Here is a 23,713-nt window from a genome sequence, read left to right on the forward strand (position 1 = left end):
CAAACCTGAGGCGCGGGGCTCACGTGGGCAACGACGGCGGCGCGGCGCCAGCCAATGGGAGAGGAGGGCGAGGGCAGCCGGTGACACCGATTGGTGGATGGGCGGCGGGGCAGCAAGTTAGGGTGTGTCACGGCATTCGGGCGAGTCCTTCGGCTGGCTGGAGGTCGTTCGTGTCACTGCAGCTCGGAGATCGGCCGCAGACATGCTGTCCCGCGTCGCCAGGCCCGCCACTGCCGCCCTCTGCAGGAGTTTCTCCGTTTGCTCACAGGTGAGAGGTGGGGCCCGCCCGGGGAGGAAACGGCAAATACCCCCACTGAGGTCCCCTGCCGAGCGCCAGGGACTGGGCCTGCCAACCCCGGGCGGGCAAGGATGCCGCCACTTGGAAGGCCAGGAGTCAGTGGCGACCGGAGGCCTCTCAGGCCGCGTCCCGCTCTGGCCACTGGCTGGACAGCCTTGCAGGACGTCCCCGCTCCCCGTGCTGGGGCCATGTCGCTGCTAGAATCCCCTGCTCATTCCAACCTTGCCGGTGTCCTGCAATGTGGCCTTGGCCCTTCGCCTGGGTTTGCCCAGTTATACATAGTGGGCTCAGGTTTCCAGTCCTGTCCCATGTTGTACAAAAGACTTTGCAGGAGATCCCAAGCCAAGGGGAGATGGTATTCATGCTCCTAAGTCATGCCATGGACGAACGAGGTCAAATAGTTACCCATCTTAGACTGACCCTTATGTGTTGGCCCCAAAGCATGAGGACTACGTGTTCTTTAAGACGATGCAGAACTGTAACTTGTGTTGTCTACCGAACTAGTATAACGTTCCCTAGCAGCATAGACTATCGTGCTCTTCGTTTTTAGAGTTGTGTGTATCTGAGGGATTTACAAAGGATACTCCGCAGAAGGCAGGGAAGATTTTTTAGAAGGAGTCTAATCAAAGGCAGGGTTGAAGAGAGATGCTTTTAACGGAAGCGAGACTTAGGAATGCCAAATGATTTTAGAAGAGGTGCAAAGTTCTAGGGTGTCATTGCTGAAAGGTGGCCAACAATGTGGAGTGTCGGGAGTAGGTACTGAGCAACAATCCAGTGTCAAAAAATAGAGTATAACCAACAAAAAGGCAAATATTAAATACAGATAGTAAGTCATATCTGACCATTTCCTTGTGTAGTGTATATATAAATTATCACTGCTCTACAGGCCTGCCTCTTTCTGCTGCACTCTGAGGTTGGTGAAGGACAATAACATTTACCATCCAGGACAGCAACCTGGTGCTAAAACTCTGTTTCTTCGTTATTGATGTCAACTTGAGTAGAAAAGGGAGAGATCTGATACCTAGGTGTTTTAAAAATTGGCAGAATGTTTGTTTTGTAATTACCTCAGAGCCAGGACCAGGGCACACTGACCATGCATTGCAGTTTAAGAGGACTGTATATAGGGCAGGCAGTAGAAGACATGTTTACAAAATTTAAAACTTTGATTTGTCAAGTAGGGTATTGTGGGAGGAATGCTTTTTAAAAATATGTATCGAAACTGGTGATCAATTACAGTACATGAAGCATTGATCACCCTGCACGATACCAAAAAAAGGGATATATCGTAAAGGATTGGGTAAATCCACCTTTGACACTTTATTGATTTGTAGTATGATGAAAGTGTGAACCTTGTACAAAGCTTTCACCATGACTATATAAATCATTAGGTGGTGATGATTAATTTTTTTCCCGGTGGTGGGGGTGATATCAAACTACCAAGTTGTGCCAGCACTAACATGGACTCCAAGCACTCTGACTCACAGCTAGAGAATTCTTTGATCTAATGGGATATGTTTGCATCCCAACTAGTATGGGCAGACAGATGTATAGTTTCAGGTGTTTAAAAAGGAGTAAGCTGGAGTACAAGGAGATACAGCAGTTGCAGGCCATTTGAGTCGTCTTGAGTAAGATGTCGACACTTGGCAGTGTCTGACAGCAAAATAAATTTTGAACTTTAAAAATATCCTCAATCTTCCTGTGTTCTTCACATTTCTGTTCAGTGTGCTGCTATATGGGGTAGTGGTGGATGGAGCTCTAAGAAAAACATTAAGTCTGACACTCTCTCTCTTGCTCTCTCCACCCTGCCACAGCACCAAAATAGCCTTAATCAAAGTTACAGATGACATTCTTTGAGTAACTGTGATGCAGCACACCAAGTCCTTCTCAACATGATATCACCCTGTCCTTGCTGACTTATGTTGGGTCCTGGTTCCTCATGTTTAAATCCCTTTACTACTTCACACCCCTTTAGCTCTAGTCTCCTCCAACTCCACCCCGAACCCCAAACTCTCCATTCCTCTCGCTCAACTATTTTGTCTCCCCTCCCTTTGCCCCATCATTGGCAGTTCCGCATTCAGTCGCTTAAGAATTCCCTCCCTAAACCTCTCCTCTCTGACCAAGCTTTTGGCCACCCCTCCGAATATCTCCTTTGATTAAAACTCCGTGCCATGGAAAAGAACATAAGACGTAGGAGCAGGAGTGGGTCATTCGGCCCCTCGAGCCTGCGCCGCCATTCAATAAGATCATGGCTGATCTTGGCCTCAACTCCACTTTCCTGCCTGCTCCCCATAACCTTTGACTCCCTTATTGTTCAAAAAATCTGTCTACCTCCATCTTAAATATATTCAATGACCCAGCCTCCACAGCTCTCTGGGGAAGAGAATTCCAAAGATTCACGACCCTCCTGAGAGAAGAAATTCCTCCTCATTTCCATTTTAAATGGGCGACCCCTTATTCTGAAATTATTCCCTAGTTCTAGATTCCCCCACGAGGGGAAACATCCTCTCTGCATCTACCCTGTCAAGCCCCTTCAGAATCTTATGTTTCAATAAAATCCCCTCTCATTCTTCTAAACTCCAATGAGTATAGGCCCAACCTGCTCAACCTTTCCTCATAAGACAACCCCTTCATCTCAGGAATCAACCTCGTGAACCTTCTCTGAGCTGCCTCCAATGCAAGTATATCCTTTCTTAAATAAGGAGACCAAAACTGTACACAGTACTCCAGGTGTGGTCTCACCAACGCCCTGTACAGTTGTAACAGCACTTCCCTACTTTTATAGAAACATAGAAGGTAGGAGTAGGCCATTCGGCCCCTCGAGCCTGCTCCGCCATTCAATGAGACCATGGCTGATCATCCAAATTCAGTACCCTGTCCCTGCCTTCTCCCCATATCCCTTGATCCCTTTAGCCTTAAGAAATATATCCAACTCCTTGAATATATTTAATGAACTGGCCTCCACCGCCCTCTGTGGCAGAGAATTCCACAGGTTCACCACTCTGGGTGAAGAAATTCCTCCTCATTTCAGTCCTAAATGGCTTACCCCTTATCCTTATACTCCATTCCCTTTGCAATAAAGGCCAACACGCCATTTGCCTTCCTAATTACTTGCTGTACCTGCATGCTAACTTTTTGTGATTCACGTACAGATCCCCCTCTACCTCAGCATTTTGTAATCTCTCCCCATTTAAATAATTTGCTTTTTTATTTTTCCTACCAAAATGGGTAACCTCACATTTTCCCACATTATACTCCATCTGCCAGATTCCTGCCCACTCACTTAGCCTATCTATATCCCTTTGGAGATTCTTTGCGTCCTCCACACAATTTGCTTTCCCACAGCAAATTTGGCTACATTACACTCGGTCCCTTCATCCCAGTCACTAATATAGATTGTAAATAGTTGCGGCCCCAGCACTGATCCCTGCGGCACCCCACTAGTTACAGTTTGCCAACCGGAAAATGACCCACTTATCCCGACTCTCTCTTCTGTTATTTAGCCAATCCTCTATCCATGCTAATATATCACCCCAACCCCATGAGCTTTTATCTTGTGTATTAGCCTTTTATTTATTTGGCACCTTATCAAATATTTTCTACGTTAAAGGTTGTTTATCAATGCAGGTTGTTGCACCACCAGAGAAGGTGTTTGAGATTGCAGTGATGATCCGTGTGATCTATAGATGACTTAAATCAGCCCAGTTTGAATGTGCTGAAAATGTGATTATTGTGTTGCATAGTTTCTGCTTCTGTCTGTTTTACCTGTAGTATTTTCTCGCCGTCTGAGGCAGTGGGGAAAAAGTGGTGAGCATTGTATTTATTCTTCTGTAAACCATTTACTGTGGTGCGGATGAATTGTTTGACCTGGTGCCTACTAAACCAAGCACAACAGAGAATAAAGGTGCAGCTCTGAGAGTTGGTCTGCTTCTGAAAACACGTTTAGATGTTTACACGTGTAAAAGTGAGGAGATTGATAGGGAAATCTAAACTATAATCTACACCAGTACATTGTAAAATATTCTTTACCATGCATATACCTACAAATCATCTCCATGTAAATTTTTGATGCATGACAATGCCAAGCTCAGATAAAAGTTGTATTCTGCTGCATGGGATGAATCTGGCATCCCCTAAATTAGACTTGGTCTTTTATCTGCTTTGGAAAATACCTTGCTTTACTGTCAAATATTGTTTTTTCTAGAAACGAATTTTCAGAGTGGCAAATAATCTATTTTTGGAACACAAGTTCCCTACGGTGATCTGAAAGTAGTGCATGAATTTGGAGTTTGTTGGTTGCTGCTTGACTAATCTACTGGAATTTTTTGAGGATGTAACTGGTAAAATAGATAAGGGAGAACCAGTGGATGTGGTGTATTTGGACTTTCAGAAGGCTTTGATAAGGTCCCACATAAGAGATTATTGGCATATAAAGTTAAGGCACATGGGATTGCGAGTAAGGTACTGACTTGGATGGAGAACTGGTTGGCAGACAGGAAGCAAAGAGTTGGAATAAACGGGTCTTTTTCCGAGTGGCAGGCAGTGACTAGTGGGGTACCGCAGGGATCGGTGCTAGGACCCCAGCTATTCACAATATATATAAATGATCTAGACGAGGGAACTAGATATAATATCTCCAGGTTTGCAGATGACACAAAGCTGGCTGGGCTTGTGTGCTGTGAGGAGGATGCCAAGAAACTCCAGGATGATTTGGACAGGTTGGGTGATTGGGCAGAAGCATGGCAGATGTGGTATAATGTGGATAAATGCGAGGTTATCCACTTTGGTGGCAAAAACAAGAAAACAGATTATCTGAACAGCAATAGATTGGGAGAAGGGGAAGTGCAACGAGACCTGGGTGTCCTTGTGCACCAGTCGCTGAAGGTAAGCATGCAGGTGCAGCAGGTTAAGAAGGCAAATGGTATGTTGGCCTTCATAGCGAGAGGATTCGAGTACAGGAGCAAGGATGTCTTGCTGCAGTTGTACAAGGCCTTGGTGAGACCACACCTTGAGTATTGTGTGCAGTTTTGGTCGCCTTATCTGAGGAAGGATGTTTTTGCCATGGAGGGAGTGCAACGAAGATTCACCAGGCTGATACCTGGGATGGCAGGAATGACTTATGAGGAGAGATTGGGTCGATTAGGCTTATATTCGTTGGAGTTTAGAAGAATGAGAGGGGATCTCATTGAAACTCATAAAATTCTGTCAGGACTAGACAGACTAGATGCAGGAAGGATGTTCCCGATGGCCGGGGAGTCCAGAACCAGGGGTCACAGTCTAAGGATAAGGGGTAAGCCATTTAGGACTGAGATGAGGACAAATTTCTTCACCCAGAGAGTGGTGAACCTGTGGAATTCTCTACCACAGAAGGCAGCTGAGGCCAATTCATTAAATATATTCAAGAAGGAGTTAGATATATTTCTTAAGGCTAAAGGGATCAAGGGATATGGGGAGAAAGCAGGGACAGGGTACTGAATTTGGATGATCAGCCATGATCTCATTAAATGGCGGAACAGGCTCGAGGGGCCGAATGGCCTGCTCCTCCTATCATCTGTTTCTATGTTAACTTGCATTCTCTTATGTAGGGGAAATAAATGGCTTTAGTAACTAGAAAACCCCCCCTGATAATCCCAGATCTTCCCGTTCTGGGATTGGGTGCTGTAGAATCTTGAATCTAAACGTTGAGCTGCTGTGAAATGGCTGCTGGAAGTGGCTAGTGACTCATTCCGCACTTGCTCTTGATTTGGTCTGAGGTACACATTTGGACTTTAATCGATGATTCATCATTTTCCATCTCTTGGTGGGCAGCCCGTGCAATCTGCAGTGTGAACTATTGCGGTCAAAGGGCAATTGCTAACCCTGTGGAGCGGCTGCTCCCATTCCGAGCACACGCACAGGTGTAAGCTGCTGGTTATAGAGGGGGGACAGGAAACGGACTTCTGGTGTGAGCGCAATTAAAGTGGGTTGAGCAAGAGCTCGAGTAACACTCTCAATTGCTTTGAGTGCCACATTCCTAGGGAGGGTCTTGCTTGAGGGTCATTCTCAAAATACTGTTTTAACACACTATCATGGACTTGTGGGAGTAAAGGGGAGGGAAGAGGGCTGAACCTCCGCTCTTCCAGGATTCCACAGCAAGGAAGGCCAAGCTTGGAGTTCGAGGCACATGGAGCAGAAAGTCTAAGTCTTGGATTGAAAGTACAGGAAACTTTTTTTTATCCGGCACGGACGGGACCGACGTGGTGTCGGTTCATCAAAAATTCCGGATAACCGAACGCTATAGTAAAAGATAGGGAGAGCTGACAGCTCCGTATAAAGCAACAAACCCTGTTAAGTGTAGAACAATGGCCACAAGTTCCAAGTGTCTCTGTAGCTTAGCAACAGCTGCAGCCACACCCTTGCACAGCAACAGATGGAGGAAGGCAAATACAATATGAAGTAAAACCTACTCCTGAATTTTGCCGGTTAACCGAGATTTCCGGTTATTTAGGTGCCGGTAAATCGAAAGTTTCCTGTAGCCCATGGCCATCGTATGAGCACCTGTGCCATATGGGTACACTTTGCAGGTAGAGGGGAATGTGTGTTTTAACCTGTACATCACTGAGTTAATTGCACTGATCTCTCCACTCAAGGTTAAATGGACTTTAAAGGAGAAAGTGCCACGAGCAGATCTAATGCTGCGGTCAGGACCTACAAGTAGTTGAAACAAGAAAAATTAAAGCAGTGACCCTTTAAAATAGCGAATATATTGCTGCTCACTTGTCCACCGTAAGGTATAAAATTGTTGAGAACTGGAGTTGTAATGTTCCTCATTAATGTTACTTAAAGTCACTTCTCCACAGTGAGGTAGAGTAATGGTCAGCGTTCCCTGTAAATTTTTTTGCTGCATGGTCCCTTTAACAGGCTGCGTGGCCCATTGAAATTTTAGTGCATGCGCGATTTCTTGCATTGAAAAGCCGGTGAGCTTCGAGGGAGCGTTGGTATGTTACTGGGCTAGTAATTCAGAGGCCTGGACTAATAACCCAGAGAATGTTGAGTTTAAATCCCACCATGGGAGTTTAAAAATTTTAATTAAGTTTTAATAAAAAAGCTGGATTTGGTAAAAGTGACCATGAAGCTGTCGGGTTGTCGTAAAAGGATTCGGCAATGTCCTTTAGGGAAGGAAGCCTGCCGCCTTTACCTGGTCTATCTGTGACTCGAGTCTCGCACCAATGTGGTTGACTCTTAACAGCCCTCTGAAGTTGCCTAGAAAGCCACTCAGCAGTTCAAGAAGACCCACCACCAACTTCTCAGGGCAGCTAAGGATGGGCAATAAATGCCCACATTCAGAGAACAAAAATAAAGGATATCTTATTCAAGATGTAATGAGAGTTGGGTGAAAATAAGAGGAAGTAGCTGTCCTTTCAGGTTTGAGCTCTAAGCTTGCAAGTTTGATCAGCAAAGCAGCACTCGCATAACCTAAGTATCAACCACAGGTTTATTGTGATCGGTCCAAGGTTGGGTCTTTGCAAGAATTGCTTTAAATAATTTGTATCAGGAAGTAGCAAGCTAGCTAGCAAATGGTCAATTTTTTTTTTTTAGAAATGGGAAGCAGTGGGGATTTATTGCACAAGTGATTCAACTATTAACCTGACCTTTAGTAGTGTTAATTACTGGTATTGCTTGATAGCTGTTCTCGGTATCACCTCATCTTTAATTTCCTATGCACAGAACAATGCCAAGGTGGCAGTATTGGGTGCAGCAGGTGGCATTGGACAGCCTCTTTCTCTGCTGCTGAAGAACAGCCCTCTTGTGAGCGAGCTCTCACTGTATGATATCGCTCACGCACCCGGTGTTGCAGCTGATCTCAGCCACATTGAGACCAGGGCAAAGGTTACTGGTGAGTCAAAGTTTAACGGCATGATGCATTTCCTGCTGCTGAAGTGCTTATAATATGTAGATATTGATATCAAACTGCTTAATAGGTTTGTTGGACATAAATAGTCCCAAGGCGGTACTTGTATAAGGCTGATCCATAGTCTGGTCTCAGCAAAGTATTTCACAAAGGAAAGTCTGTATAAGTGGTTTATTAGCGTTTTGTTCGTCAGCGTGTCAACCTTATCTCTGAGTCAGAAGGTAATGGGCTACAGAATCACAGAACGGTTACAGCACAGAAGGAGGCCATTCGGCCCGTTGAGCCCATGCTGGCTCACTGCAAGAGCACCTCAGCCAGTCCCACTCCCCTTTCCCCATAGCCCTGCACATTCTTTCCCCTTCAGGTACTTATCCAATATCCTTTTGAAATTGAAAAGTAGAAGCATTTGCCTCCTGGAGCTACTTTTTTTTTTTTTTTAAAACAAAAAATCAGGCAAATGTGCTCAAGAAGACTTCAGAATGGAAATCAATAGGAGAATGCAGAGGAAAAAACCCAATTTATATGTTCAGTATTTCTCCTTTTATATTTTTTTAAAAAAGCATTCATTTTATATGCAAACTTTTTTTGGGGGGGTGGGGGGGGCTCAAAAGAAAAAGCACTTTTTTTGCCAAGTTACAAACTGGCAGCTGCAGCTCTCATCTCAGAACAGTTCGAGTCCCACTCCAGAGACTTGAGCACAAAATCTAGGCCGACACCCCAGTGCAGTGCTGAGGGAGTGCTGCACTGTCGGAGATGCCGCCTTTTGGATGAGACGTCGGCCCTCTCCGTTGGGCATAAAAGATCCCATGGCACTATTTCGAAGAAGAGCAGGGGAGTTCTCCCCAGTGTCCTGGCCAATATTTATCCCTCGACCAATATCGCTAAAAACAGATTATCTGGTCATTCTCTCATTACTGTTTGGAGGACCTTGCTATGTGCAACTAAGCTGCCACATTTCCTACATTACGATAGTGGCTACATTTCAAAGGTATTTAATTGGCTGTAAAGTGCTTTGGGACATCCTGAGGTCATTAAAGGCGCTATATAAATACAAGTCTTTCCTTCTATCAGTTTGTTTCTGAATGATAAAGCACTCACTGAAATGATATTTATCCCTAGGTTACTTGGGCAGCGAGCAGCTGCCTAACGCCTTGAAAGGATGTGAGCTGGTGGTCATTCCTGCTGGAGTCCCTAGGAAACCTGGTATGTACTTAAATATTGAAGAATGATCCTTTGCTAACTGAATTTCAGCTCGGTCAGGCGTTTCAAGTCTTAAAACTGATAATTGTTACTTTGAAGTAGCACATAAAAGCAAAACTAAACTGCCATGGTTTTAAAGGTCCCACACTATATATGGCTTGTACACCAAGCAAGCTGTGCGGGGTTGGTGATTGAATATTTTATGAGCAGTATGGTTCTGACTGAGTTTAAAGTCATCCTGGTGGTGAAAATATTTCCCTCCCTTTCCTTGCAGTGTTATTTATATTACACAATATAACTTGACTAATCTACTAGAATTTTTTGAGGATGTAACTGGTAAAATAGATAAGGGAGAACCAGTGGATGTGGTGCATTTGGACTTTCAAAAGGCTTTCGATAAGGTCCCGCATAAGAGGTTAGCGTGTAAAGTTAAGGCACATGGGATTGGGGGCAAGGTATTGACTTGGATAGAGAACTGGTTGGCAGACAGAAAGCAAAGAGTTGGAATAAATGGGTCTTTTTCCGAGTGGCAGGCAGTGACTAGTGGGGTACCGCAGGGATCGGTCCTTGGACCCCAGCTATTCACAATATATATTAATGATCTAGACAAGGAAACTAGATGTAATATCTCCAAGTTTGCAGATGACACAAAGCTGGGTGGGTGTGTGTGCTGTGAGGAGGATGCCAAGAAACTCCAGTATGATTTGGACAGGTTGGGTGATTGGGCAGAAGCATGGCAGATGCAATATAACGTGGATAAATGCGAGGTTATCCACTTTGGTGTCAAAAACAAGAAGGCAGATTATTATCTGAATGGCAATAGATTGGGAGAAGGCGAAGTGCAACGAGACCTGGGTGTCCTTGTGCACCAGTCGCTGAAGGTAAGCATGCAGGTGCAGCAGGCGGTTAAGAAGGCAAATGGTATGTTGGCCTTCGTAGCGAGAGGGTTTGAGTACAGGAACAAGGATGTCTTGCTGCAGTTGTACAGGGCCTTGGTGAGACCACATCTTGGGTACCTTGTGCAGTTTTGGTCGCCTTATCTGAGGAAGGATGTTCTTGCCATGGAAGGAGTGCAGCGAAGATTCACCAGGCTGATACCTGGGGTGGCAGGAATGACGTATGAGGAGAGTTTGGGTCGATTGGGCTTGTACTCGCTGGAGTTTAGAAGAATGAGGGGATCTCATTGAAACTTATAAAATTCTAACAGGACTAGACAGACTAGATGCAGGAAGGATGTTCCTGATGGTCGGGGAGTCCAGAACCAGGGGTCACAGTCTAAGGATAAGGGGTAAGCCATTTAGGTCAGAGATGAGGAATTTCTTCACCCAGAGAGTGGTGAACCTGTGGAATTCTCTACCACAGAAGGCAGTAGAGGCCAATTCATTAAATATATTCAAGAGGGAGTTGGATATATTTCTTAAGGCTAAAGGGATCAAGGGATATGGGGAGAAAGCAGGGACCGGGTACTGAATTTGGATGATCAGCCATGATCGCATTGAATGGCGGAGCAGGCTCGAGGGGCCGAATGGCCTACTCCTGCTCCTATCGTCTATATTTCTATGTAATTACTATTCATTCTTTTTATAATAATGAATTCGTTTTCATTTTTTTGAGTTGTGTACTAGCTGGCTGCCATTTTAAAACTTCACTGTAGAGTTTGGTGGAAAAAAAATCTTTTAGGGGTTAGATGCGTCACAGTAATTGTTAGCTAGTTTTGATTTCTAGTTCCTTGCTCACAATATTAGATTTTTTAAGACTAAATTCATAATTACCTTCTCTCCCAGCACTCCAAGATGTTGTGTGCACACCTTTCATTACGTGAGGAACTGCGTTTGCTTAGCTAATGGCATTTGTTACAGCTTGGGTTTCTCCAGAGACAGTAACAAGCCGATTCCACAGACTGGTCCCCATCCTCTGAACTAAACCTGTACACCTTGTCACTGGAGTGAATGGGTTAACAGTGCTGGATTAACAAATATTCTTTTCTGCAGTTACGCAATGGAAAGATGTATGGGATTTCCACCATACTCTCCATCACACTGATCAGCTGAAAAACCACACTAATGGATCATATATTTCAGACTAAACAAACTGTACAGTGTAAGTTTATGCAGAATAAATAAATCTCAAAGAGCTTTATGCTGCTTAACGTTAAACTGTTTTGAATGTTTCAAAATGCTTTGTCCTTTTACAAAGTCCTCTAATTCTGACTTAGATGATTAGTGTAGGCGCATAGCTCCATGGAGTCTGTCTCTGCGCTGCTACAGAAAGCTAGATGGTCGACACAAGCAATAAGATATAGCCAAAACCTTGCTGTAATTATAGCAGCCTGAGGCCCCAGTCAATCAAACTAGACTAGAGACAATGGAGGCAAATGTTTGCATACCAATTTGATAAGCACTGGCGCATGGTGTCTGCATTACCCAAGAATTGCTAATGCAGTGCGCACCTGGCCAGCTTTTATAAAATGCTGATGGCTCGGCCATTAGAGATAACTATGACAACGGCTTGCCTTTATTTGGAGGTTTATGACAGACTACATCTATCTGTAAGCTTGCATTCTGCCACGCTTGTCTGATGGGAATTTGCAAATGAAATCACCACTGTTGCTCAGGCGATGCATAGTTTAAAACCTGGGGAATCTAAAATAGCACAGTAAGGAGAGAATTTCTGCTATGAAGGCAAAAGACTTGCTTCTACAACTCAGTTTAAATTTGCCCCTGTCAAAATTTCACATTCAAGGATAAGATATAGAAATATTTTTGCATGATGTAGGGTGCAGGCCACATCAGTCATAGCCTCATTATTACAAAACTAATAGCACATTAATTGTTACACTTGGGCTCTTGCCAAATACTTTCCTCATGCCCAACGTGGGTCAGTTCCCAGAGCTAAGCATTACTCCCCATCAACTGAAACATGCCCTTGTATTCTGGGATTAGGATGCCCTGGATGAACAATAATTTAAGCTGTTAATTTACAGGAAACTCTTTTTATTATCCGGCACCAACGGGACCGGCGTGGTGCCGGTTTATCAAAAAGTCCGGATTACAGTGAGGTATAGTTAAAAGGTACGAGAGCTCTGTACACAGCAACAAATCCAGGCTTCCCTGTTGCTTAGCAACATGTGCAGGAACTCCAGCCACAGACCAAGCATCCCTGTTGCTTAGCAACAAGTGCACGAACCCCAGTTACACAGCCACAGATCCAGGAATTGCCACTAATATGAAGTAAAACTTAACTGGCAAAATTCAGGAGTAGGTTCAGGTTAAGAGATTTCTGGTTATTTAGGTGCCGGTTAAAAGAGAGTTTCCTGTAACAATATTAAGTGATTTGTCACCTACCATTGCATAGAAAGTGGTGATTCATCCACCTTTTTTGAAGTGAAATTTTACATACCAGCCAGCAATGTATAATCTCAAGTATAGAAAAATCCAGTCAGCTGAGAGATTTTTTCTCTGGTGTGCAGTAAGAAAATTAATGTGACCAGAATTACTGGATCAGCTTTGAACACGCTAAGGAATATTAGAAACAATTCTTTATAAAGAAAATATGATATGATGAATCTCCTGATCTATCCTAATGGAGCCCACATCAGTCTGGTTTTTTTTGTTCATGGGATGTGGGTGTCGCTGGCAAGGCCAGCATTTATTGCCCATCTCTAATTGCCGAGAAGGTGGTGGTGAGCCACTGCAGTCCGTGCGGTGAAGGTGCTCCCACAGTGCTGTTGGGGAGGGAGTTCCAGGATTTTGACCCAGCGACGATGAAGGAACAGTGACATATTTCCAAGTCAGGATGGTGTGTGACTTGGAGGGGAGCTTGGAGGTGGTGGTGGTCCCACGAACCTGCTGCCGTTGTCCTTCTGGGTGATTGAGGTTGCAGGTTTGGGAGGTGCTGCTGAAGAAGCCTTGGCGAGTTGCTGCAGTGCATCTTGTAGATGGTACACACTGCAGCCATGGTGCGCCAGTGGTGGAGGGAGTGAATGTTTAAGGTGGTGGATGGGGTGCCAATCATGCGGGCTGCTTTATCCTGAATGGTGTCGAGCTTCTTGAGTGTTGTTGCAGCTGCACTCATCCAGGCAAGTGGAGAGTATTCCATCACACTCCTGACTTGTGCCTTGTAGATGGTGGAAAGGCTTTGGGGAGTCAGGAGGTGAGACACTCGCCGCAGAATACCCAGCCTCTGACCTGCTCTTGTTGCCACAGTATTTATGTGGCTGGTCCAGTTAAGTTTCTGGTCAATGGTGACCCCCAGGATGTTGATGGTGGGGGATTTGGCGATGGTAATGCCATTGAATGTCAACGGGAGGCGTCACTTCATCGAAATATTCCCTCACGAGTGTTGTAATTGAACCTTTTGTTGAAGATTAGATCAAAAGGATAGATTTTCCATCCTTTGATAATGAATCAGTTAAATTAGCTTGTTTTATTAGTGATTCTATTGCTAGCACAACTCAGCAGCTCTTTTATTTTAATTTCTCATTTGCTAGCCCTGTTCTCTCTGCATGCTATCTAGCTAGGCATATGGTATTTGAGTTGAGAGCCAATATTGTCACCTTAATTTGCAAGCAGGGAGTGAATCTCTCTGCTGTCTTGTGTCTGACACTATTATTCTGCTGGAGAGTTTACACATCGCTGGCTGATGGGCAAAATGTAACTTCAAAGCCAGATAAATAACCACTGTCTATTGCATTTGTTTATTTGATCGGATCACTTATGATTGCTCTTTAAGGGTGCATTGTTTTTTTCAGAAAAGCAAGCCTTTGGTTAAAATATGCACAAGTAAATTTTTCCCGAAGTACACCAGTGTTTTATTTTTTGCTTGTTAGTTAGATTATCTCGTTCTCTTAAATGCTTATCCAATAATTTGCATACTGTATCACACAACTGAAATATGGAAAAATAAGTCACATCTTGGGGTGAATACATTCATAGAAGCATTTAATTAAACAGATTATAGGTTTGTAGAAGATTGGGGGAGGATTGTTAGTTATGATTCTTAACCTTGCACATGCCCTTATGCAACACAAATATTGAAATTCCATTTGATTACAGGCATGACTCGAGATGATCTGTTCACCACTAACGCTACGATAGTTGCAGTTTTAACGGAGGCTTGTGCCCAGCACTGTCCAGAGGCCATGATCTGTGTTGTCTCCAACCCTGTAAGTTTGTACTGTTTGCTGCTAACACCAGACCTGTCCCAGCTACTGCAATTTGACAGTGTCAGAGCTGTTGTAGTTGGCTGCTCTCACCCACTCAGTCCCAGAAATGCACTGTGTAAAATTGAATTGTCGTCTTGCCTCCAAGGAGAAGTGAATGATCTGGGGTTTAGAAAGGCGCTCCTAAAATTAGGCGGGGACGGTGGTGTAAAAACCTTGATCAATAAATCGTAATGTGCTTCTCAAAGGACTCTATCCACTTGAAACTGCATCAACTCAGTGTTTCTTTCTCCTCCCGCCTTTTTAAAAAAAAAAATTTTAAAAAAAATTGGAAGTGATATTTTTCAACTACGATATATTCCCAGAACCACTCTACTCGTAGTCAATTAGTGAGAAATGCTCAGAGCCAACAATATAGCTGATTCAGTAGTGGTAAATTTCTCCAGTGTCCTGGTCAGACTTGTCCTTGACTGCAATGTTCAGTTTCTATTGACCAAGACAGAAGGGAAACATTTAAGCCATTCTGTTGGTGCCGAGCCACTTGTCTGATCCCTGCTTTAGCTTTGAGGAAAGACTGGAAACTGGGGCTCGTTGGCTTTGAAAGGAGGTGATTGAGCCAGAACCTTTCATCGAAGTATACACATAATAAATGGCATAATCAGGAGTAAGAATTCAAGCTTGTTGAGAGACTAGAACAAGGAGGCATGGGCTAAAAGTGATGGAAGAGGAATTTGGGACTTGTTGGGAAGCAATTCTTTATACAGAGGGGCTGTCTGGATAGGGTAGTGGTGGGAAAAGCCTTGAACTCACTGAAGAAACGGATATGATGGAGGAGAGAGGGTGAGTAGGTGTCTCTTCATTCTGAATGGACAAGCTAAGATGGGCCAAATGTCTTCCTCATTTGTAAGTATCCTGTGATGAGCTCTTCTTACTCAACTGAATGGAGCATATAAGCTGTAGATGACTTTGAGCAGCAGTGCAATTCTTTTCCCCAATGGTCAACTGATGAGAATTGCACAGTTTTTTTTAAAGATCTTTACAGGAAGAAAACCCTCCCCTTTTCTGACTCAAAATTCCATCACATCCATCTAAAAATGTGTACAAATAAACTAACATAGGCACAGCATCGTGGGGACTCGTGCTGAATACTGACTTGTTATGTTTTGGCTCTGGAAATACTGCAATTTATTTTTGTCCTTCTCAGTATTAAGTAGACCCTGTTTCATTTTTCAAGGTGAACTCCACAGTACCAATTGCATCAGAAATATTCAAGAAACATGGAGTATACAACCCTAACAAAATCTTTGGTGTGTCAACACTGGACGTGGTCAGAGCCAACACCTTTGTTGGGGAGCTGAAGGTAAACATGAAATAGGATGAGCTCTACACAATGCACTGAAGAAAATACTTGACATTTATCCAAAGATGTATTTGGTTCCACACATCTGGAGTAGCAGTATTTGCCTTTTTTAAAGCTTCTCTTTATTGTAAACCCGTGTCACTTGACATGAACCATTTCCACTTCTGTATCTTTCATATTCTTGTACATTGCTCTTTTGAGGAAAGACTGGAGAAAGGCACTTTGACAAGAATTGGCACTAATCATTTTACAGTAGGGCTTTACACTTGGGAATGCTGAGCTAGCGAGAGATGACTGATGCATCTTTGGGGTCTCGAAGTACTCTGCTAATAACCAATAGTATTAAGGGAGACTTGAACGTGCTTAATTGTGTTTTCTTTCCCTGACACTGGCAACCAAAAGGAAAGCTCTCCGTTTCCTGCTATCACAACTTACTTTGCTAAGATACTTGTTATCTAAATAGTTTATGCAATGCTTTTCTGTTTGGTTCTCTTAAGGTAAGATTATTTTCAGCTGGGATACCTGATTTTATCTTAAATTATAGCAGTTATTGCATTTTAAATAATGGAATGACAGTAGATGGCACTTTCTGGAGTAAGTTCCACCTAATTTTTGTAACCAGATCCATATAGTCTACCTACCTACTGTGTAATGTTTAAAGTTTTTCTGTGGGAGGAGACTCCAGTGCACCAAGCTTAGTGAAATAGGACCAGAGTTGAGTCATTGCTGTGCTGAAGACGGCACTCCTTAAAACAACTGCAGTAAAAAGTTTCCGAATGCAGATTTTCCAGTGAATCTTAATTATTGAACGTCTTTCTAAACAGAGACCGGATTCATAAAGTTAATGGCCCAGAAATTCGGGTCGGGGGCTTCCCGCGGGTGTAAGCCCCCGACCTGCACTTACCTTGCGCGCCGGCCGTTGAGCTGTGGGCCCCCGTGGGATTCCGATCCGGGGCCTGCTCCAGCTGCCGGCGCGCAGTGCTTGTGTATCCCAGGGGCGCAGTTAGTTCGATGCGGCCCCTGGGATCACGTGGGCCATGGGGGGGGAGCCAACCGGAGCAGGGAATGCTTCATTCATAAGATTGGCAGGACGTGCTGTCAAGACTTATAAATACTACGGGCCTAAAACATCACAATCTTCAAATAATTTTTTTTTTTAAATCACATTTTTAAAATAAACTATAAATTACATTAAATAACTATTTTAAACAATTTAAATTTTTGAAAAAAATAATTTTATTTTCTAACTGGACTAAAAATAAACTTACCTTGCTTTAAAGTATTTAAAAATAATGAACCTGTGGAAAAAATGTTTTAATTTTAATTAATTCACCACTTGCCTTGCGCCTGCTTTTTAAATGTGTAAATTCTGCAGACGTACCCTCCCGGGAAAACATGTTTTTAAAAAAAACCTAAGTTCGATGCGCACGCGTTCAACCTCTGAACCCCTTCGTTCAGGGGAACGGAAGTGCCGGTTTCCTGCGCAGTGCATGCACGAAACCGGCACTTTCGTTGGACCTACGGGTGGGTGCCCCGTGCGTACTCACCCATGGAGACCCGAATTTCTGGGCCATTGATTATAAAGTACAAAAGACTGGAATGTGCAATTTTCAGAACGAATTTCTTTGCGTATTATCGATTACATAAACAGCACGTTAGTCCTGCCTGCAGGGAGGAGTGTGTGCTAGTTACAAAAATCCTTGGACAATGGGCCAGTTTGACTGTTCTTTAAAATGCTGCATGATATCTTGTGTTTGTGTTGTCTCTTGCTAGACCTTCTTGATATATTGACATCCGCTATATTCCCAAACAAATAAATGGTGTACTCTCTTTCTGCTGGTGCAAGTTTTAATTTCTTCAAATGCTCAACTTGATTTCTGTCTAGATGTTCTTTCCCCTCTCCTCCAGCAAAAATAGTTAGCATTTGTACCATGTTATAATTTGGACCTTTTGCATGTTCATGGGTACACTCGTTTCTATAAGCAGACCAAGTTCCTTATGCACAAAAGCCTGTGTCTTTATTCTTGCTGTGCCTGAGTTAGGGCAACTTGTGTCTAATAATTAACCTCAAATTCCAATAAATCACTGACTGGAGAATATGTGCAATACCCATCACTTCAAAGTAGAAAAGTAAGCATGTTGCCAGACTGGCATTTTCAGGCAAAACTAGTCTGTTGGGTTTATTTACAGATGAAAATTATATGGAAGACAAACAGAATTTATAGCAAGAAACTTGTAGCACAATAATTAAAGTAGCACAATACATGAACTGGTTTGTAAAGACAGTTCAAAGTCTTTGCAGTTCTTAACAAGTTATTAATGTGAAATCTGTTCATGGAGTTCCTATTCTGCACTACTTAGAGTCTGGGGAGTAGAAGACTGGGTCCTTTCTTGGATATAAGCCATTTCTTTGCAGCAATTTAAAATGCTGACAATGTTTACATCTTTGAAGACACGGTGGTAATTGCTTGAAATTGCACATTCCTCGAGACTTGTGAATATATTAATGTTTCAAACCGGCCACAGCACCAGTCAATGTACTTTTTAATTTTAACTTCTGAATACAAGGCATTACCAATTATCAGATGACTAACTGCGCCATCCTTTCATTTTGAAACTTTGGTTTCTTGGTTGTTAACTAATTGATGATTTGATAGTTTAATTCAATCACTTCTGTATTGTCAGTATTGCTAAGATGCAAGTGCTTTCCATCTGTTTGCAGGGCCTTGACCCAGCACGTATGTCTGTCCCAGTGATTGGAGGCCATGCTGGAAAGACAATCATCCCTGTGATCTCTCAGGTAAGAAGGCAAGAAGATGGTAAAAGAATAGATGACTGCCAGCTGTCTGGCACTCAAGCGTTCTACATGTGGGAAATAAGTCCTAAATACGTCACCGTTTGGCAGCTGTGCGATTAGTTACAGATTGTTGAGGATTATCCTGAACCAACAGTGAAATAAATTACAAAAGTCACTTTCACATCATACTATTGAGAAGGCTCAAGTATTGGGTCTGTGGTCAAAGGTATTGCATGGATGTGAAAACTGGACTTTAAAAGCTGAAATGAGAAGAATGTAGGTGTTTGATATATCGAGCCTGCTTTGCCATTTTGTTAGCCATGGCAGCTCAACCATTCTTTAATCCCAATTCCTTACCCTTTCTGCATATCACTCACTACATTTTTTTAACAGCTCAATTGATTCTATGTCTCTGGCATTCTGCGTCCCCTTTAAATTGAAATATTGTGTTCTAGATAGCTCTACTGGAGGGAAGCTGTTCTCCATCAACCCCATCAATTCCTTTCATTATTTTAAACACCTCCATCAGGTGTTTAACCTCCTCATCTCTACAATATATAACCTAAGTTTACTTAGTCTCTCATCATACTTAAGTCCCTTAACTTCACCAGAATAATTTTGTATAGTCACTGGACTTTCCAAAAGTATATCCTTCCAAGAAAAAAATGCCCAAATTTAAAAATGATATCCAAATAAGGTCTTTCATGTTCTATTCGCCTTTTTGCTTGCATTTAAACCAACACTGATCAACCTCCAGCAGACCGAGACACAGCGAGGGTGAAACATTTTACCGAAGACCCTGATTTTTCGTCCCCCTTCCAGGTCATGACTCCGACTGATGTGAAGTTCTGCAGGAGTTGTGCATATTCTGATGTGAAGTAATATTGGGATTATTGACTCTTTGCTCTCAGCTGATTTAAAGCTGTGGTCACTGGATAATCCAGAGTGGACTAGGAAATCTATCTCTGACCCCTGAAGGCAAACAAACAGGTTTCACTGTTTTTGTATTTAAAGAAATATATTTAATCGGTTTGATGAATTTAATTTCTACCAGATCAGCAAGCTTATTAGTGTATATTTGAATTTTACATTACTAAAGAATTGGCAGACAGTGAGCAGTTGAGGACCATGCTAACTTCTGTTTTGTTTTGGTTCTAGTGCAATCCTAAAGTGGAATTCCCCCAGGATAAGCTGGAGGCCCTGACCAGCAGGATCCAGGAGGCTGGTACAGAGGTGGTCAAAGCCAAGGCCGGAGCAGGTTTGTTTATAATTTGAAGCCATTTATAGTCAAAGACCCAATATCAGTCCTGTTAGCCAGCCTCTCCATTGTAGGAGTTGGTTCATGATTTCTCAATTTATCCCAAGATAATCCTGGAGAACAAATCTGGCTTCTTTTCTTCACCACCAACCGTCTCCTTAAACCCCTCTCCCCTGCCCTCATCTCCAACAAGTGTGAGGAACTCGGGGACTTGTTTGTCAGCAAGACTGAGACCATCTGTTGAGCTGCCTCTGCTGCTTTCACCCTCTTCCCCCTCTGCTGTTGCTGGAAACAACATCCCTCTCTAGTTTCTCTCCCATCTCCACTCGTGCCTCTCGTCCACCTCCTGCTCTCTCGACCTCATTCCCACTAAACTGTTGAGCACCCCTACTTCCCTTCCTGGCCTGCATTGTAAATGGTTCCCATTCCTCGGGTACCATCATTGTTCCTTTCATCCCCTCCACTCCTCTGTCCTTGCAAAATACCGCCCCATCTGCAACTTATCTTTCCTCAAGATCTTGAACATCGCATCCCCATAATTTGTTCCCTAAACCCTTCTCCCTGCCTCCTTTGAGAGCCACCTTAAACCTTATTTGACCAAGCTTCTAGTTACCCCTCCTGATATATCCTCTCTGCATCCTTTACACCTCTGGTGCTGTGGGACATTTTTCTATGTGCAGGTGCTATAATAAATGCAGATTGTTGCTTGAGGGCAGTGGGGTTTGATGCAGCATATCACATGAACCAATTTCTGTCTTTGTCAGCAGCAATACTGAGCTTCAGTTTGAGCCCAAACAATTAAGCTTGATAGTGGCTGAAAGTGTGTGAAGTACAGGTCAAATGGCAGCATACTGAACAGTACTGGGGAACTGGAGATTTACAGAATCTGCCCAACATATTGGCCTTCAAGTGACCTGGTATATTACAAACTGAAGTACCGTCACACGAGGGACTTGTACAGATTCCCTTTAGAATGTGGAATTACAGTTTTTTATTGTTTGGCCCTTGATTTTCACGTGCCATTGTTGTGTGTACAGTGCCTTTTCACTGCTTTTTGTGTTCCATGTTTAACGGGGGGAGGGGGGGGGATTTGTTTTTCTGGTTCTTATCCAGTGCACGTTAATGTGATGGTGTGCATCGTGGATTTTAAGAATGGTTTTTGACTCTTCTATTCAATATTTAGGTTCTGCCACCCTGTCCATGGCTTACGCTGGTGCCAGGTTTGTCTTCTCGCTCTTGGATGCTATGAATGGTAAAGAAGGAGTGGTGGAATGTGCGTTTGTCAGGTCTGAAGAAACTGAGTCGCCATATTTCTCTACACCGCTGCTTCTCGGGGTGAGTTTGTGTGCTGTTTGGACTGGGCAGATTGTTTAGCTTCTCATAGATAGGCATAGAGTTATGCAGCGCAGAAAGAGGCCCTTCGGCCCATCGTATCCGCACCGGCCATCAAGCCCTGTCTATTCTAATCCCATTTTCCAGCACTTGGTCCGTAGCCTTGTATGCTATGGCGTTTCAAGTGTTCATCTAAATGCTTCTTGAATGTTGTGAGGGTTCCTGCCTCTACCACCCTTTCAGGCAGTGAGTTCCAGATTCCAACCACCCTCTGGGTGAAAAAGTTTTTCCTCAAATCCCCTCTAAACCTCCTGCCCCTTACCTTGAAACTATGCCCCCTGGTTATTGACTCCTCTACTAAGGGGAAAAGTTCCTTTCTATCTACCCTATCTATGCCCCTCATAATTTTGTACACCTCAATCAGGTCCCTCCTCAGCCTTCTCTGCTCCAAGGAAAACAACCCCAGCCTGTCCAGTCTCTCTTCATAGCTGAAGCGCTCCAGCCCAGGTAACAGCCTGGTGAATCTCCTCTGCACCCTCTCCAATGCAATCACATCCTTCCTATATTGTGGCGACCAGAACTGCACACAGTATTCCAGCTGTGGCCTAACCAGCGTTTTGTACAGCTCCATCATAACCTCCCTCCTCTTATATTCTCTGCCTTGGCTAATGAAGGCAAGTATCCCATATGCCTTTTTAACCACCTTATCTACCTGTCCTGTTGCCTTCAGGGATCTATGTACATGCACACCAAGGTCCTTCTAAATGATAGCAAAATACTGCAGCTGCTGGAAATCCGAAATAACAACAGAAAATGCTGGAAAAACTCAGCAGGCCAGGCAACATCCGTGGAGAGAAATTAAAAGTCGACGTTTTGGGTGACCCCTTTTTCAAAAAGGGTCCACCCGAAACGTCGACTTTTAATTTCCACGGATGTTGCCTGGCCTGAGTTTTTCCAGCATTTTCTGTTGTTATTTCCTTCTAAATGATGTTCAGCAGAAACCTTTGTTTCTCCCCACTTTAAAAACTGTAAATGGTTAGCATCTTAAAGCAGCCTTGTACTTCAAATCTGATCTGTCCTATTGTGCTAGAATTGTTGCTTTTAAAATTGAAATGAGAGGTCTACTTGCTGCTTCCTGTTTGAGTGTTTCAATCTGCAGTTGGGAGGAGCGAAACAGACATTGCCACTGTAAAACTTTAGTGAATGGTTACTCTTGCCCTCGGTTCCATTTGCAATGACTCGGAAGGGGAAATTTTGCATAAAATGTCTGGAGGCTGACTTGTGATTATTTAATTTTAAACTTGCAAACTTCTTGCACTCTTCACATCCCCCACTGAAGACACTGACTCCTGCAGAGGTACAGTTCTGCTATCACCATGAGCTCTCCCAAATGGCCGCTCTTGTGTGAGCCGAGGTGGTTTGTGGTGGTGAGCTATTTGACTGTGGAGGGCATCGCCGCCATGTCCAATCCTGCCCCCTCCCATGCCTTGTGTACACTTACTTTCCAGCAGAGACCAGGCTAGTAATTGGAATTGTGAAACGTATAATTTTCCTTCGCCTCCCCAGGGATGATGAGACCAACTGTATAGCAGCCAGCTGCTGTCTTAGCTGTGATCACAGACCAGGAAATGAACCTGAGGCTGTCCTGGTCTTCACGCCTTAGTGTAACTGTATCTCCTCACTTGTAAGGTCTCTCACTCTAGTACTCTTGTCGACTAAAGTGCATCACATCCCTCTAAGCTGTCTGCTGTTTTTAAAATTAGCTTTCTATTTTTGGTGTATTTCATTAAAAAATATTGCGTTTTTTTTTTCCAGAAAAATGGCATTGAGAAGAACCTTGGTCTAGGCAAACTATCTGCTTTTGAAGAGAAGCTTGTAGCTGAAGCTATGGGTGAACTCAAGGGCTCTATAAAGAAAGGAGAGGACTTTGTGAAGAACAGGAAGTAAATGAGTGGTTGCATTGATATGTACAGAACGGGAAAACTCCAACCTGTTGCAAACATCCCAGCGCAAGTGGCCGTCCCATAGTGTTGGTCGCTGCTGTATGTCTGTGCTGTTTGCTAGCAGTTTTTAAACCTCAATTCGTCATGGCAGATCTCTAAGCTCATCATTAAATTACTAGCACCATTTCTCAAACATTGCGTGCAGTTTTTATTTTCTCCAATGAAGACCAGTCAATCTTGTGCTATGTGTTGCATTTTAAAGAATTGTAAGTAACAGCACATCTAGAACTTAGCCTAAATATATGTACGTGCTCAGTGTTTGGAAATACCTTGTCTGAGAGGATTTTCAAAGCTGGAATATACAATACTTGGAAGCTAAGTTCTGGGCTTTCCCTTGTGCCTCGGGATGTTTTTCTACATTAATCGCATTATATAGATGTAAGTTGCTGCTTGTTGCAAAGCAGGCCATAAACTTG

The 23,713-nt window shown here is 43.4% G+C and overlaps 1 protein-coding gene across 1 annotated transcript; it reads left to right on the plus strand.

Moving 5' to 3' along the window:
• Positions 1-124: 124 nt before the first annotated feature.
• Positions 125-23,430, plus strand: mdh2 (malate dehydrogenase 2, NAD (mitochondrial)). Its single transcript, XM_085964216.1, has 9 exons — positions 125-268; positions 8,003-8,171; positions 9,306-9,389; positions 14,441-14,550; positions 15,782-15,907; positions 18,630-18,707; positions 19,863-19,962; positions 21,146-21,297; positions 23,110-23,430. Exons 1-9 carry the CDS (start codon positions 203-205, stop codon positions 23,239-23,241), a joined length of 1,017 nt encoding a protein of 338 aa, XP_085820342.1. The 5' UTR covers positions 125-202; the 3' UTR covers positions 23,242-23,430.
• Positions 23,431-23,713: the final 283 nt, after the last annotated feature.

The sequence above is a fragment of the Somniosus microcephalus genome, chromosome 22, assembly GCF_052327205.1.
Source record: "Somniosus microcephalus isolate GS21.2 chromosome 22, FLI_Smic_1.0, whole genome shotgun sequence".
Taxonomy (NCBI): Eukaryota; Metazoa; Chordata; class Chondrichthyes; order Squaliformes; family Somniosidae; genus Somniosus; species Somniosus microcephalus.

What these genes read in the sequence shown, in the direction of transcription:
- mdh2 (XM_085964216.1), top strand. Translation starts at nt 203, where the DNA reads ATGCTGTCCCGCGTCGCCAGGCCCGCCACTGCCGCCCTCTGCAGGAGT. An exon ending in TCTGTGTTGTCTCCAACCCT is followed by an intron (nt 14,551 to 15,781) that starts GTAAGTTTGTAC and finishes TCATTTTTCAAG; the next exon opens with GTGAACTCCACAGTACCAAT. An exon ending in CCTTTGTTGGGGAGCTGAAG is followed by an intron (nt 15,908 to 18,629) that starts GTAAACATGAAA and finishes ATCTGTTTGCAG; the next exon opens with GGCCTTGACCCAGCACGTAT.